The sequence below is a fragment of the Xenopus tropicalis genome, chromosome 5 (genome assembly GCF_000004195.4).
Source record: "Xenopus tropicalis strain Nigerian chromosome 5, UCB_Xtro_10.0, whole genome shotgun sequence".
Classification (NCBI taxonomy): Eukaryota; Metazoa; Chordata; class Amphibia; order Anura; family Pipidae; genus Xenopus; species Xenopus tropicalis.
The window spans coordinates 133,221,441-133,237,889 of record NC_030681.2 but is presented as its reverse complement, the minus strand read 5'-3'; the positions used below and the strand labels follow the sequence as shown (position 1 = coordinate 133,237,889).

General features: G+C 39.7%; 1 protein-coding gene across 1 annotated transcript; it reads left to right on the top strand.

Moving 5' to 3' along the window:
- The first annotated feature begins 7,413 nt into the window (after positions 1 to 7,413).
- LOC116410991 (protein kinase C theta type-like) lies at positions 7,414 to 13,383 on the top strand. The gene is made up of 8 exons (XM_031902751.1): positions 7,414 to 7,924; positions 10,227 to 10,333; positions 10,480 to 10,647; positions 11,258 to 11,349; positions 11,932 to 11,994; positions 12,453 to 12,591; positions 12,837 to 13,028; positions 13,378 to 13,383. Exons 1-8 carry the CDS (start codon positions 7,414 to 7,416, stop codon positions 13,381 to 13,383), a joined length of 1,278 nt encoding a protein of 425 aa, XP_031758611.1.
- Positions 13,384 to 16,449: the final 3,066 nt, after the last annotated feature.

Here is a 16,449-nt window from a genome sequence, read left to right as displayed (position 1 = left end):
CCTCAAGGACAACTGGTACGCCAAACATAACTTAATGATTTATATACAGTTTTCATTTTATGTAACCTTACAGCACTTTGTAAATAAAACGCAGGGTGATACAGCACATATTTATTACGATATCAGGTTGATTGATTAACACCTTCGTGACTAGATACTGAGTAGCTTTACACATACTGATCAACTATTATAAAATGGTTAATGAGCTGAATGTAAAAAATTATGTACCGTATTTTTCGCCCTATAAGACGCTCCGGAATATAAGACGCACCCAATTTTAAAGGAGGAAAATCTAGACTAAAAAAGATTCTGAACCAAATACTGTAGTAAAATATTTTATATCAACTGTATAAAGTTAATTGTCTCTGGGCTCGCACATAATGAGGCTTCCCCCAGGGCCCCCCCCAAGCATCTTTCAGCTTCCCCCAGGCCCCCCCAAGTATCCTTCAGCTTCCCCCAGGGCCCCCCCAAGTATCCTTCAGCTTCCCCCAGGGCCCCCCCCAAGTATCCTTCAGCTTCCCCCCGGGCCTCCAAGCATCCTCCAGCTCCCCCACGGCACCCCCATTTCCCCACTAACCTCCCCCCAGCGGCCTCCAGCTCCTGTGTCTTCCTCTCTGTGCCGCGGCTCCCAGCTGCTTCTGTGCTTTTATAAGGTTGCGCCCTGTGCGTGTGACATCAGTACGCACGGTCGCAACCTTATAAAATCGAGGATGCGGCAGAGAGCCGTGGCACATAGAGGAGTTTGCCGTATAAGACGCACCAACTTTTTCCCCCCAGTTTTGGGGAAGAAAAAGTGCGTCTTATACAGCGAAAAATACGGTAACAATAATTCCCCGTGACCCAAGATGAACAATGGGCTATAATAAATTATGCGTTGCAAGAATGAATTGAGACACAGTGAGAACATTGTTCTTAAACTCTTTATTATACAGCTTTTAAATAACATTTAATCGTTTTTTATAGTGTATAAGGGATCTTGTCAAATTTATTGTTGGCACTGTAATGTATACGTCATGTTTGTACGTCACTATCTAGTTTCCCGCCACACTGGGTATTTAAGTTTTGTTTGTTTGTTTACGTGTAACTTTGAGAAAGGCTGCTGTCGCGGCCGAAACGTCAGTTCTTGTTCTTTACACCTAATAAATTACTGAATTTTTTCATAAGTCCTGTGAGATGCGATCCATTTTTTCTACTATGTACGCCGATGAGGACTGCACCCAGGCATTCATTGATATATATATATATATATATATATATATATAGATAACTAGATATTTTTGTACTCCTGAGCCAGAATTCAAGCAAGTGAAGGATTATGATGTATGTACAAGAGTGAGAATTTCTTTTTACAAAAAATGTCATTTTAAATAACTTCATAAAAAGGAGAAAAAAATGTTTACTCCGAGACACAGCACATCTTGGGCCCAATGTCTCAGTGGCAGCAGCGTGGTTGGAATTGTTGGCTGTGTGTAAATGAGCCTATCAAAGAGCTGCCATTTTTAGGTACAGGTATAGGACTCATTATCCAAAATGCTCGGGAGCAAGGGTATTCCGGATAAGGGATCTTTCCGTAATTTGGATCTCCATACCTTAAGTCTACTAAAAAATCAATAAAACATTAAATAAACCAAATAGGATTATTTTGCCTACAATAAGGATTCATTATATCTTAGTTGGGATCAAGTACAAGGTACTTTTCTATTATTACAGAGAAAAAGGAAATCAATTTTAAAATTCTGAATTATTTTATTAAAATGGAGTTTATGGGAGACAGGATTTCCGTAATTCTGAGCTTTCTGGATACCTGGTTTCCGGATAAGGGATCCCATACCTGTACAAGAGCTGGGGCCTGGGCACCTGTTGCAGTTGCTCTTGTGTTTTTTAAAGTGGGCTGGATTTTTCTGAGGTTACTTTGTTTAACTGGAAGGTATGGCTCTTTAGTTATAATTCTAGCCTGTAGCCAATCAGAACATTCCGAGCCGGCTGCCACAGAAAGAACTAAAAAATATACGTGTAAAGAAATTTCCATGTGATTATTTATGCAAGGAAGGCAAATCCACCTCTAGCGTGGGAGTTGCCCATGGTATCAGAAGACACACATTCAAGCACATAAATTACTTTGATCAGGAAGGGTCTGGGGCACAAATAAATGTCCATGAAAGGTTATGTATTTGTTCCCCAAATGTCAATGGGAGGAAAGAATTTTCAGTGTCCGGAGAGGGACTTCAGGGGAACATTAATAAACCTTTCTTATTTCTGTAGATAAGCTTTATAATGATTTGTGTGAATGTTTTTGTACTGAATGAAATCAAATGGCTTTAATTAAAAAAACAACAAAATGTTCCTACCATTGGTGTTGTGTCTGATTCTAACACTATTGCGTCGCAATACGGTCTGATGGTTCCCATACTAGGGGGCTTCAAGAAGTGGTATTTGGGTCTGAGGCAAATTGGCTATAACTTCAGAAGCCTTTTGCCTTCCTCTGTATCAACTAGAATAAGCCATCATCTTTTCCTCCATTTATTATAAACACCTCCCCCCCCGTCCCAGCTAATATCTCACCTCTATTTCAAATTTAAAATAAAGTCTTTAATTGCCCCCTCCTAAAAAATGAGTTGTGAGAGTAGGCCCTGAACATGGTGAGCCGTCTGAGCCAACTGTTTGCTCCATCTCTAAAATAAAGGTATGTGCTTCTGGGAAGAATTATTTTGTTAGGGGTCATTCAGAAAGCTGTTTGTATGGCCTCATATATGTATAAAAAGTGATAGACTTCTCTCCAAGACAAACAATTCCAATGAGGCCAACCTTACTTCATAACTAAGATCCTCTGATTACTTTATTAAGATACCAACTCTTGTCAGGACTTTGGGTCCATAGTGTAATTTTTGAATGCTGGAACCCAGTACTAGACACTCGTGATGGAGTCTTGCCAATACTTTAAAAAAGGGGTATGGAGTGGTAACTGAAAGCACCATGATGGCAAAGTATCTCTCTCCCAGAATGCTCTGTGAGACAAAGCAGATGTAAGTTAAACTGAGTGTTTAAAACTTTACGTTCTACTCAATATGCCCCATCTTTCTCCATTACACAACCTATACAGCAGGGAGAAGTAACAAGGGCCCTTACCAATGAATAAAGCCTAAAATGCTGATATCAGTTGGCCCATGTCTAAGTCCTATTCACCAATGAAAATGGTTTGCAAAATTGATATTCAAGGCATTTGAAAAAGCAGTTTGGCTTAAAGCAATCAGTGGAATAGGCTTTATACTTTCACCATTGCTCACTATAGGATGGGGTATAAAGTGATAATAAAACCTCTTTAAAATGCTATGTGCTGCAAGTTAATGGTATCAATACTATGTAGATTCAGGGGGGAAAAGATGTTGCATAGAACCCTTTGTGTTTATTCTTTGCTGAAAGGCTGTTTCTCAATGATCTTCCTATTAAGTTTCAGTAAGATAAAGAGGAACATTTCTGGTTTGGACTTGCACATACAGAAACTGGATAATGATCATATAATCTATGAAACCTAAATACAATTTTTATAGTAAATCATGTAAAGTTGGATGGATGAAAGGCTGTATATTGCCTAGGAGTTTTTCCTATGTGAGCATGGCATAAAGAAATAAAGAGCTCCATTAAAATCAGCATATTTGATAAATATTGTGGTGGTCCCTTAGCATTATTTTGTTATTTAGTTGTCAGTATAAATGACCCAGTTTGCTGTGGTTTTATTGATAGCTAAGGTCAAAGGAATTCCCCCTGATTCAACAACATGCTTTAGGTGCAAGAGTAAGGAGTTGTCATTCATGGAGTTACATAATAACAGCATACAAAATATATATTAATATATAAAGTGTTTGTTGTTTGCTAGAGTCTTGGTCAGATAAAAGCTGAAACCAACACTGAATAATCTTAAGATAAAAATGGTAGATCCCTCACAGAATTTTCAGAAATAAATATATGGACGGCACTTATGTGTGGTTATCATGCATTCATGCCCAATAGCTTGCCCAGGGGACTATTTCTCACGCACGCGCTACCCTTATAATGGAATATGTGTCCTAGTCTCTTGATGCTAAGGGAACCACCGGGTACTGTAGTAGTTACCGCACCATGTGCCCTATTGCACACAATTGAACAGGCTAAATAGGCATGTAGGTGCTCACCATAGGTTGCCAGGAACATGTATGGGCACATGGGCCTCTGTCAATAGCATTAATTTGAGTGCAGTTTTGCTTTCATTCTACGCCGGTACAACGGTGCTGCCCTTTTCCTGTGCTTTTGTACATCTTTCTGTTAGGTCCCATATATCTCCAGCTCAGATAAGGTTAATACCCATATCCCCAACGTGCAATGCCAAATAAAGTCATGGTGTCTCATTATTATTTCTCTGTTCATCTAAAACCAAGTGTCTGTGATTGTATATAGCAAGTATGCTTGTTTTCTAATAAAAGGCAAGGGAATGGCAATGTTAGTGTCACTCAGTAGAACTAATAAAACAATGGGATAATAAAGGCTTGTTCCAAATCTGATAATCAACTGCAGTCAATGTTGCAACAGATGCATGCTTGCAGTTGGACTGTGCTACTTGCTGATGGCAAGGTACTTTCTATCCACCCATATCCCTCAGTCCAGGGGTGCCCAGACTTTGTCACCCTGTGATCTACTCGTGCCACCTGGCCTCCATCATGAGTTCTACCACAGTTAAAATAGCGCAACGTCTATCATTTGGCGCAATAAGCAAGAAAAAGTATCAATCGATGTTTAACAAATACACATATCAATATATAAATGCAGCGCCAAATTCACATTTAATGCCCACGTAACATTAAACTTGAAGTTGGCACTTGATTAATGTGAAAGGATTGTAGTAGTTTGTACTTCCCTTCATGGCCCACTTTGTAGTCTGCACACAGAAACATATATAAAGTGGGAACAAATATATACAGCGGCCCGGTGGGGACAATCTTCTATACTGAGAAGAAACTACAAAGACGGATGGCTTGAGCAGCCACACACAAAAGCTCCAGTATGCTGGGGGGTGAAAAGAAGTGGCGGGATGTCATCCCACTGCATTCCACCCCGAGGTCTACCAGAAACGTTAAAGTGATCTACTGGTAGGCCGCAATCTACCTTTTGGGCACCCGTGCCTCAGCCCATCTGTGCCTATAAAGCCAAGCTCTGCCAACCTAGAGTATACTGCCTCCTTAATTAAATGAAAGAGGTCATTTACTAATGCACCCGCAAAGGTTCTCCATAATGGCATAATGGATGCAATGGAGATCTCAGGAGTTATTTATTATCACAAGTGTGCAAAATAACATTTCAGATGCAACTTGCCATTTTTTCATCCATTACACGGTATTTTTTCTGACAATTTTGCTGCAATGGTGGCCATTGCGTCAAGTCGGAGGCAATTTCACTTGTGGTTTTGGACCATCTTTCCCTGTGTCTAATGATCCTTATAACTGCAGAGAACCCAACAGGTGCCATATACTGTATACCCTGAGGATGGCCCCAATATGTCATCGTGTTTAAATAAACCAAAACTGGTACCTTTTGAACATCTGCATGCAATCATTTATCAACGCAAAAGACTTGCTGTGCAGGGCAAAAGAAAGAAATAAAATAATCTGGTATGGCAATTACTGGCACAGAACCCACAGAAACCTTATATGTATTGTTAAAACTTTAATATAACTTAGAAAGTTTAATGAGTATCTCCCCATAGCAAATTAGCAAGAGCATGCGTAATAATGGCGGCTAGCTACATGCTTGTGCGTTATGCATTAATAAATAGGAAATATAACATGACATAACAGTAACTGATACATAAGGAGCTTTGTCTCTTGTGAATAAGTGAGCAGCATATGGGGTTTTCTTAAGCTACTGCACACATTTTGGTCTTTGAAACTACATTTTTCCTACGTTTTGTGTCTATGACACAATCAATGAACTGATAGGTGCAACTGGGATCAGCTAACACCTATAAAGAGGTGGCATGAAGGCAATACATAGGCATATGTTCTCCCTTCTCTCTAACACTAACATTTGGCAGCCATGGCCAGCATATCTCTCCTAAGAAACAAAGAACTTCTAGAGTATAATAATTGAGGTAATACTAAAGGTTACAATACAACACAGTCAGTCAATGTGCCCACAAAAATATGATACATTGATCCAGGTATTATATTTTAGATTGTAAACTCTACAGGACAGGGAGCTCCATCCTACTGTGTCTCATACCACATGGCACAGCGCCGCGGGAGACCCATAAAAATCAGGCAACTCACGAAAAAAAAAATAGGGGAGGGGTTGACAGCTCTGCGTGTCTGAATCCCTAGCACCCCTATTCTCTATGGAAAATCATGTGAGGCCTTCAAATATAATAAACCAAATAAACACAGCTTTCTTTCTTAAATATTCCCTTTCTTTAGTGAAAAATAGCATAATATTCTGTCACACAATGTATTTCTGTTGTACTGCTTACTCATGCCCCAATAGAGTGTTAGCTCTTCTGCCTACAAACCATATCCCCATGTGGTATGCATGTAGCTCAGTGGATCTGGGACAAAATGTTCTAGGAAACTATGTACAGCGCCCAATTCCGTTTGTTCCAACAATGCAATATAAACACGCAAAACTGATCTTTGTTTCACACTTTCCCAAATGCAGAAATTCAGTGCATGTCACATCAGTTCCACTATCCCATAATAACCGCCGGGTTTCTATTGCAACTCAATCAGCAGCAAACTGGGTGTGGCACTGGTACAGACAGGCACACGTGTGGCATGTATGTAACTGTAATGGGCACAATTCTGTACCCATGTGTCTGTGATTTCTATTTTGCACTTACAATCATGTGCAGTCCCCAACTAGAATAAACCAGGTTAATAGATGACCAACTGCAACTTACATTGCACTTATATTCCCCTTCTTCACTGAAAGTACCTATTAAGGCTCCTCTCAATATGATTCTTATATATATATATATATATCCCTTCCCAGTGATATAAAACTAGACTCCCGGGTCTCTACAAACCTTACAGTATGCTAGGGGCCCTATCCAGCCAGTGTGACAGTCCCTACTCTGGGCTGATACAGCCATGTGACCAGCATCCTAGTGCGCACGGCAGTGTCAGTTGGCCCAACTGCCGTTATCTCAGATCTGCTTAGGTCTTTGGAGAGTCTGGGTGCGTTTTTTCGGTGCGATTGTTCTTTGGCGAATAAACAGTGACACGTCTTGGAATTGCATTTGTAGGAGTCTGCGAACAGCAGTTATTAAATAACATCGCCTCCAAACACTGTGGGGTTTGTTTAATTCCGATTAAATACCCCATAAGTGTTATTCAGTGCAGGGATTGACAAGGAGGACCAACTGTCAATCCCATCAAACTCTCCAGCAACAACATGGAGAGAAAACCTTCCTGCAGCATTATAAACATCAGCAGCAGTGATTGGGAAGAAAATAGACAGGTAAGTCCCATCAAACTCTCCAGCAACAACTTGGAGAGAAAAACTTCCTGCAGCATTATTAACATCAGCAGCAGTGATTGGGAAGAAAATAGGCAGGTAAGTATTAAATGTAAGAACCACAGCGATGGCGAGGAGGAAAGGAAGAAAAAGAGGATGAAAGTCTCCACTAACATCAGGAAGAGGAAAAGAAGCAGCAGTAGCCTCACTGACAACAGCAGCGATTGGGGAGTAAATAGTGGAGAAAAGTTTAAAAAGGTGAGTATTAAATGTAAGAACCACAGCGATGGCGAGGAGGAAAGGGAGAAAAAGAGGCAAAAACTCTCCAGTGACATCAGGAAGAGGAAAAGAAGCAGCAGTAGCATCACTGACAACAGCAGCGATTGGGGAGTAAATAGTGGAGAAAAGTTTAGGAAGAGAAAAAGCGGCAGCACAGACAGCAGCGCTGGTAAGTAACTGAAATTACAGATAATTAAACATTATTTTTTATTCCAAGCCTGGCAAAAAAAAAGTGTAAAGTTTAAAGATCTACCCCCATATGTAATAAAAGGCACTACCTTTGCCCAGTTGCAGTAACCCATAGCAACCAAATACAGGTATGGGATCCCTTATCCAGAAACCCGTTATCCAGAAAGCGCCGAATTACAGAATGCCTGTCCCCCATAGACTCTATTTTAATCAAATAATTCAGAATTTTAAAACTGATTTCATTTTTCTAACTAAGATATAAATAATCCTTTTTGAATGTAAAACAATCCCATAGGGTTTAATTAATGTTTTATTCATTGTTTAGTAGACTTAAGGTATGGAGATCCAAATTAAGGAAAGACCCCTTATCCAGAATACCCTTGGTCCCGAGCATTCTGGATAATGGGTCCTATACCTGTACATGTTTATTTTTAAACAGGTGACCAGTTAATTCTACCTGCTGATTTGTTGTTATTGCTCCTGGGCAAATGTAATGCAATCATTTTATTATAAAAAATATTAAGGGGGTTATGTAATAAAACATACAGACTAAGAAAAGACTACAAACATTGCTTCTAAACACTGTGACTTGATCTTACTCCCATATGTTATAAAATACACTAAGTTTGCCCAGGAGCAGTAACCTATAGCAACCAACCAGCAGGTAGCATTTACTGATCACCTGTTTATAAGCAAACATCTTATTGGTTGCTATGGGTTACTGCTCCTGGGCAAACTTAGTGTATTTTATAACATATGGGGGTATGTTTAGAAGCAATGTTTGTAGTCTGTTCGTAGTCTGTATGTTCAGGCTCTGTAATGGCATCTTATCACCCCACAGTAGCGGCCACATAATTCCTGCTTGCACTTTGTCTAAAGTCAAGATTCAAAGGCATCACTGCTCTCCATTATTTAGCGTGTCTCTAGTACTGAACATGGGTCCCTCCGTATGAACCTGAACATACAGACAGACATAGTGCAGTGGTTCCGTACAATCTAATGGATTCCTTACATTAAGCATGTGATTACAAACATTGCAAACATGATCTTAAGAGACTGAGTTGTTGTGCCACATTATAAACAAAGCTGTTGGTTCGCACCAAAACCTTTTTGGAGGATAAGGTATACATAACTGAGCCGAGTTATAAGAATCTGCACATGTAAGGCACTGTCCGGCTACTTAGAAAGCATTTTAATAATAAAGAACTAATAGCATTGCCTTTGTTTTGCCAACTGAGGAAGCTTGTCTTAATGTTGGGGGCCCCTCAAATATGGTTTTTGTCTTCTTTGTTTTTAGGGAATGGAAAGTACTTTTTAAATGTTTTTCAATAAAATCTGGATGTGATTTTATGCTATAATTGTGACCATTAACTTAAATATCACTTTATAAAGAGGATTTAAAGTGGTTTTGACTATACACAGGGTTGCTGTATGAACCCCTGGCCCACCCAACCCTGCCCCAAATCCACTCAAACCTCCTTTGTAGTAATTCCCTCCCCTTTCTTGGCAATCCAGGCTGCTCTGTTTCATATGGGCCCCTGATTTCACTATAAAGTGCTGAGAAATATGTTGAGATACAGTGAATATATAACAGGGGGTTGCAGAATGTACAGTTAAAGCACTGGTCTCATAGAAAAGCTTGGTGCTGATCATTAATATGTCAGCCACAGATCTCTTTTTGTGACTTTTGGGTTTAATAAAGTTAACTCTTTCATTATTTGGACTGCACCATATGGCCCTTACCCAAGCCACCAGAAATCTTGGGGCCCCTTACATTTAAATTTGAGGCCCAACATGACCAATGCAGCATGGTTAGAGTTAGCTAATAACATATATGATAGCAAAGTAAATTCAAACCCCAAATTCCTCCTGAAACTAGCTGGCCTTCAGGGGTATCTAGAGAAGAAAATATGGATTATACTTGAATGTCACACTAAATGGCCTTCAGTCTGATTCTCCCTGCCAACTACTGCCCCCCAAGGGTCCAGCACTACTATAGTTTAGTAATCATTTTACAGTATTCCCAAGCTATAAAAAAATTCTCCACAAGAATCCCCAGCCCCCAACCTGCAAATCACTTAAAAAAAAAACCCTTCACTATTAATATGTGAGGTATGAGGAATAGGACCCTCTTCACCTCCTGTACAGGTAAGGATTTGTATTAAATATGCGTCTGTTTGATGTATACAACTATTGTACGGTGCTACAGTTAATAATATTAAAGATTGCTCTTTGTCGATGTGATGGCAGCCAAGTGAAATTAATAAAATATCTCTCCCCAGGAGAAGGATGCAGCCAGAGGCCCTGTGTTCAGGTCAGGAGGCCCCTCGCTTTGGACATCACAAGCTACACATTCCATCGTGTACTTGGACGGGGTACATTTGGCAAAGTAAGTGACAGCAACATAATTGGATATGAACACAAAAGTCAGACGTGTTTTTTTGTCTACAAAGTCATTATAGTGGCAGCGACATTGCCCCACAGCGTCCCTAAGGAAATCCATTAACCTTTTATTCTTTTCTCTGCCTTTCTTAGGTCATGTTGGCTTCCACACCTACCAACAGTCAACAAGTGGCCATTAAGGTCATCGTGAAGAAGCCACAGATGGCGAACAGACAGAGCATTCTGCGGGAGGCACGAGTGCTAAGGGTTGCTGCTGGGCACCCATACCTGTGCCATATGCATGCAGCCTTTCAAACACAGGTAAAAGATATTGCCAGACATGCCATGTAATTTATTTAAAATCATGGCTCTCTTCCACAGGTCAGTCACACACTTGTACATAGTGTGCAGATGCCATTTAGACTTTTTAGTACTGGCATGAGTGGATGATGAAGGGGTTACTGTGATAAAAAGGGGCACAGTGATCTGCCATTTCTCATACTTTGGGTTATTAGAAATTTGTTTCCAGCCCTCCCACCAAGAACATAGAGTCTTACTCCCTATCTGCCCAGGGTGAGATCATGGACAAACCCAGTATCATTGTGCCATAGATGCAATGTGACCATTAGCAGCATTCTAGAGAAATATTTGAAAGCTTTTAATGTATTTGAATGATATACAGTACAGGGATAGGGAGCTAAAACAATATAGTCAATAGTATTCCTTAACAGTTTCATATATCTTTGTCTCCAGAGGAGTAATTATGACGGTACCAGGGCCCAAGCACAGTTGCAGCTCCTATACGTATGCACCTGTTTGTGCCATATGTACTTTGTTCTAATGTAGCCATGTAGAAGCCTACATTAAACTGTTCAGTACTGTGCTACCTGCTCATCTGAGTCATTCTCCTTTTCCTTTATCCAAAAACCAGAACTACGCCTTCATCGCTATGGAGTTTGCCAGTGGAGGAAGCCTTAAGGATCTTCTCAAGAAGGAACACCACCTGAAAACCAGACAAGTGATGTAAGAATATAGTACCTATGGCAAACAGAAAGAACACAGTCATTGCACAGAAAGTTAGAGTGAAAAGGGGCAAAACAATTAGCAGAAAATAAATATAATTACTCTGCTATAAATGATTATACCTATACACTAAAATATGTTGGTAATGGATATATATATATATATATATTAGTATTACACACAGTACAAATAAAATTGGATCTATTTTATACTGGCACAGGCCCCAGTAGCAGTTAAATAGCCTGAGCAGTTTCCATAGACATAGACACTTTACTTACTTATAGTATTACTGCTGCTTGGTCTTCTATGTAATTATTGCACACAGGTTAAAATAATCCAGCTTGGATATGTAGGAAAGTGTTTGCAGCCCTAAAGGAAAGAAAAAGGCAAAAGTCATATATGCTCCTGAAATATATGTTTGTGCAGTGGGTGGGCTGTTTGGGGTTGTGATTCACTTAAAGGAAAAACAATCACTTTGCTTAATTTCACCTGATTTCTCATATTCTTCATCAACAAATGATTCAGTGTAGTTATTAATATGTATTTAGTATTGGGGTAATATAATTATGCTATCATAAACAGCTTCTACTCTGCGGAGATGGTGTGCGGCCTGCAGTATCTTCACTCTCGTGGAATTATCCATTGGTAAGTTAAATCCTGCTCTCAATTCTAATATTTGTTTTGTATTCTCCAATTTAGACAAAATGTCAAGGGAAAAGATGCCCTAAGAGTTCCTTAACACTGGCACTGATATATATGTTAGTGAAATGCTTTCAATGCCTGTGCGTTTGAGCACCATGGTGAATATGCTACTCATGGGACCTATACTTGCAACATTGCAACTTGCATTATAGACACAGGCAAAATGCTGCATAATAGTCCTATGGAAATTGCATGCTGCATCAGTATGTTTTCATACAGCTGCAGTTTTCTTTTTGGGTGACTACAAGAACAGTACAAAAAAATAAGTTTTATAAGAAATTGCCAGGAGAAAATTTCCCTTTAATGCTTCAAAATTTCCTTTAGAAGGTAACATAACAGAAATGTGATTTATTTTATTCTCAACTATTGAGTTATGTCTCAACTATTTCTCTACGTTGCAGTGATCTCAAGCCCGACAACATACTGATAAGCAGCGAGGGTCACATCAAGATTGCAGACTTCGGCCTGGCAGTGGAACATGTCTTTGGCCACGACACAACCTGCGGCTATAGAGGAACACCTAAGTACATGGCTCCAGAGGTAAGGGAGTTTAAGCTCTTTCAAACATCTGTTCCAAGGACTCCACTAGATTTAAGTAGTATTTCTAAATGTAAAATGGGACACATTTTTACAATTTTTACTGTTGGCTCACGTGGGCTGGGAACTAGGTGTACTGGCCTAATATATTAGTATTGAGTATTATGATGATGGGGCATGAACATATTATAGGAAAACCGCTTTGGATATATTTAGCAGTTTGTTAAGTAATCTACCTTTCCTTCAAGGTGCTAGCAGACCAGCGATATAATGCGGCGGTGGACTGGTGGGCATTTGGCATTATTCTGTGCCAAATGGCCACTGGGTGGTACCCATTTGATGACAAACACGGGGATGCGGCATTGAGACACTCCATCCTTGAGAATAGGGCCAAAGTTCCAGCCTGGACTCCCTCCAAATTAGTCATCCTCCTTCGAAAGGTGAGTTTGAGCAATTATTTTATCTCTCTCATACATCTCTCTAACACATGTACCCATCTCTCATGATGATGATGATGAATCTCATTACAAGATACATTACAGCATAGCTTACATTACCTGTGAAGAGTTTTCTTTTACCCAGTAATGTTACCTCTCATATGAACCAAAGAGGTTTTCTGGTACTTGGATAATAGAAAGTTCTCACACATTTAATTACTTAGTAAACCACATGCTATTATATGCAAACTCAAAGAAACAATCAGTACCAAGACAGCAATAACAATGTAAATGGGTAAGTACAGCACCTAGCAGAATATATGTGTATTCTATTTTGTTGATCTGTATTCAGTGTTAAGTTGCTGGTTGTGTCCCTCTCTTTACGCATAGTCTAGATCAGTGATCCCCAACCAGTGACTCAGGGGCAACTTGTTGCTCCCCAACCCCTTGGGTGTTGCTCTCAGTGCCCCCAAACCAGGGAGCTATTTTTGAATTCCTGACTTGGGGGCAAGTTTTGGTTGAATAAAAACAAGATTTCCTACCAAATAAAGCCCCCTGTAAGCTGATAGTGTGCATAGAGGTGCCTAATAGCCAATCACAGCCCTTATTTGGCTCCTCCATGAACCTTTATGGTGCTTGTGTTGCTCTCCAACATTTGACTGTGGCTCACGAGTAAGAAAGTTTGGGGACCCCTGGTCTAGATGTAAGAAGAATTAGACAGTAAGAAGGTTCTTAAGTAATCTGGAACCCTATTCTCTCTTGCATCCCATATTCTATAAAGAATTGCACTTCATACTTTTATAATACATTGCTACTGGATATTGCTATGCTACAGGATCAAGGTCATTGCACTATATATATAGTTTTGACCCTGTCGATTACCTTATGACAACCAATGAGGGGGAGGATTGATCAATCTACATGTTTTAGAATAATAAAAGTAAATTTGCATTATTAATATTAGAAATATTCAAAGAAAGGGATAATGGGGCTCAATAAATGTTAGTGGGCATCAATGCAAATGTTGCTTCTACTACTGTAAATAACAAGAGAACTCTGCTAAGGAGTACTTACACCTGCCACTGACCAAGAGGTATGAACAGAACAACAAGTGATTGCCCTTGCCCTGTCCCAGTCATGCCCATAATGACAAGGAAGGGACTTGTGTTCCAGCATGGCGTGTGCCTACTGGCAAATATAGTCAGCCAAAGAAGGGGAGAGGCACACTGAATTTTCAGTGGGCTACTGCCCTATGTTGTATATTGTAAGCAGAAAACTTCGACACAAGCTTTAATGGCCAACTCCCTTCCTCAGCTGGAAAGTCATAGCAGATTTGCACTTTACTCTTTCCCAATGTTTGTCTGTTTTGTTATAAATACAACAATGATTGTAATTATTGATGTTCAACAAATTTCTACAATGTTTAAACAATTGTCTTTTCTATAACCAGCTCCTGAGGAAGAAGGCTTGCAACCGTTATGGTGTCAAAGGGAACATCAGGCAATGCCTCTTTTTTGATTCCATTGACTGGGAAACTCTGGAAAATGGGAGACTGCCACCCCCATTCCAGCTAGAAGCTGTAAGTACATTACTGCAGGGATAATGGGAAAACTACTTCTTTATGTATCAGAACTCACCTTCCACCTCTTCTCTGCTAGTATGTTTGTAAATATAAAAATGATGGTTCACTTACTACACAGGGTAATACTGTATTACCTGTACATTTATCATTGCAGATATGACTGTTTACTCCATGTGCTAGGCTGAAAATGATCTATTGCCAATATAGGCCAGAGCCCTAGTGCAGTAACATGTATATGCTTTGATAATTCTTTCTATATACCATATGCTTCTACTAGATACTTATTTTGTTAACTATTCTTTCCTTAAAATGGAGCTTCTCATAGAAATTTGACAAGTGTTTTTTTTTTCTTAGATGCAGCAACTGGCTGAGAATAATGAAGGGTGTCAAATGAACAACGACAGTGTCCCAACAGGAGTTAACATCATTGAAGGGTTTTCCTATCAGTGTCCCAGCTGGCAGGAGTGAGTCCGTGCAGCGAAGTGGCGATGCACAATATCATTTTTTGCATCCACAGTGTACCATCAAATGTCACCATCAAATGTCTATCAACATCATTTGACCAAGGCCCCACCTATTCTGTTGTATTGCATTATCTGCCTCATACCTTCTGCTCTGTCTCCACCTTACCCCATCTAATTGTGCCATCACCTCCTATAGAAGAAACATCTGCTCTGTCTATGCTATGCCATCTGTTAAACTGACCCTGCTATTTCTATCTGCCCTTACTGTCTAGTCCAACTCAGTGAGTCATCTGCTTCACCTGGCTGTACTATCTCAGGATTTTTTTTCTGGTTTCTTACCATAACATCTTTAATCTGTGTCATTTACTCCATCAAGCAATGCTACCACCTTCTCCATCTGCAATTGACACATATCATACTGTTGCCCCCTGTACCAAGTTGTATCTGTATCATCTAAGATGCCTTACCATCAAATCCATCTAACATAACAGATTTTGGTCCTTCTTTGTATCCACTTTGAGTGTAACATCTAGTCAACCAACATATCTACTTACTCTCTAAGATTGTTTATGCCTGTTTTATCTACTTGTGTCATCTACTTTATTAATCAATGCTACTATCTTTTCCATCTGCAATTAACATCTATTCCTCTGTCCCATAACATCGGCACCTTCTACCATCTGATCCATATGGCATTAACATCAACTGCTCAGGGACCTCGCCATCTGCACTACCTGTTCTAATCAAAGCAGCCATTAATATGTGGCTGAAATAAAAATCAAAAAATACCCTTTTCCCACAATATATATATAATTCTATCCCTTACACTCACTTAATATGCCAGCTCTGTGCCCAAAATCCTATTCAATCGCCACACTTAATATGCCACTTCTCAACTCTAGACTAACATACCTCTTCCACTACTCACCACATCATTCATTAATATTGCAACTTCCGCAAAACCAACTTGCTTCCACTACACCAGTCACATATATATATATATATCACATACCGCCCCTCAAGAAACAATACAAGGTTACATCTCTCTCCTATCACAACGTTGATCCAGAGACTCATCCAATTGCCATCTTGGGATCAGGAAGGAATTTTTTCCCTGTCTGAGGCAAATTGGCTATAGCTTCAGAAGGGGTTTTTTTTTGCCTTCCTCTGAATCAATGCTACTATCATTTCCATCTGCGATTAACATCTATTCCTCTGTCCCATAACATCGGCACCTTCTACCATCTGATCCATATGGCATTAACATCAACTGCTCAGGAACCACACCACCTGCTCTACCTATTGTAATCAAAGCAGCTATTAACATCTATGTGGCTGAAATTTTCAAAAAATACCCTTTCCCAGAGTATATATATAT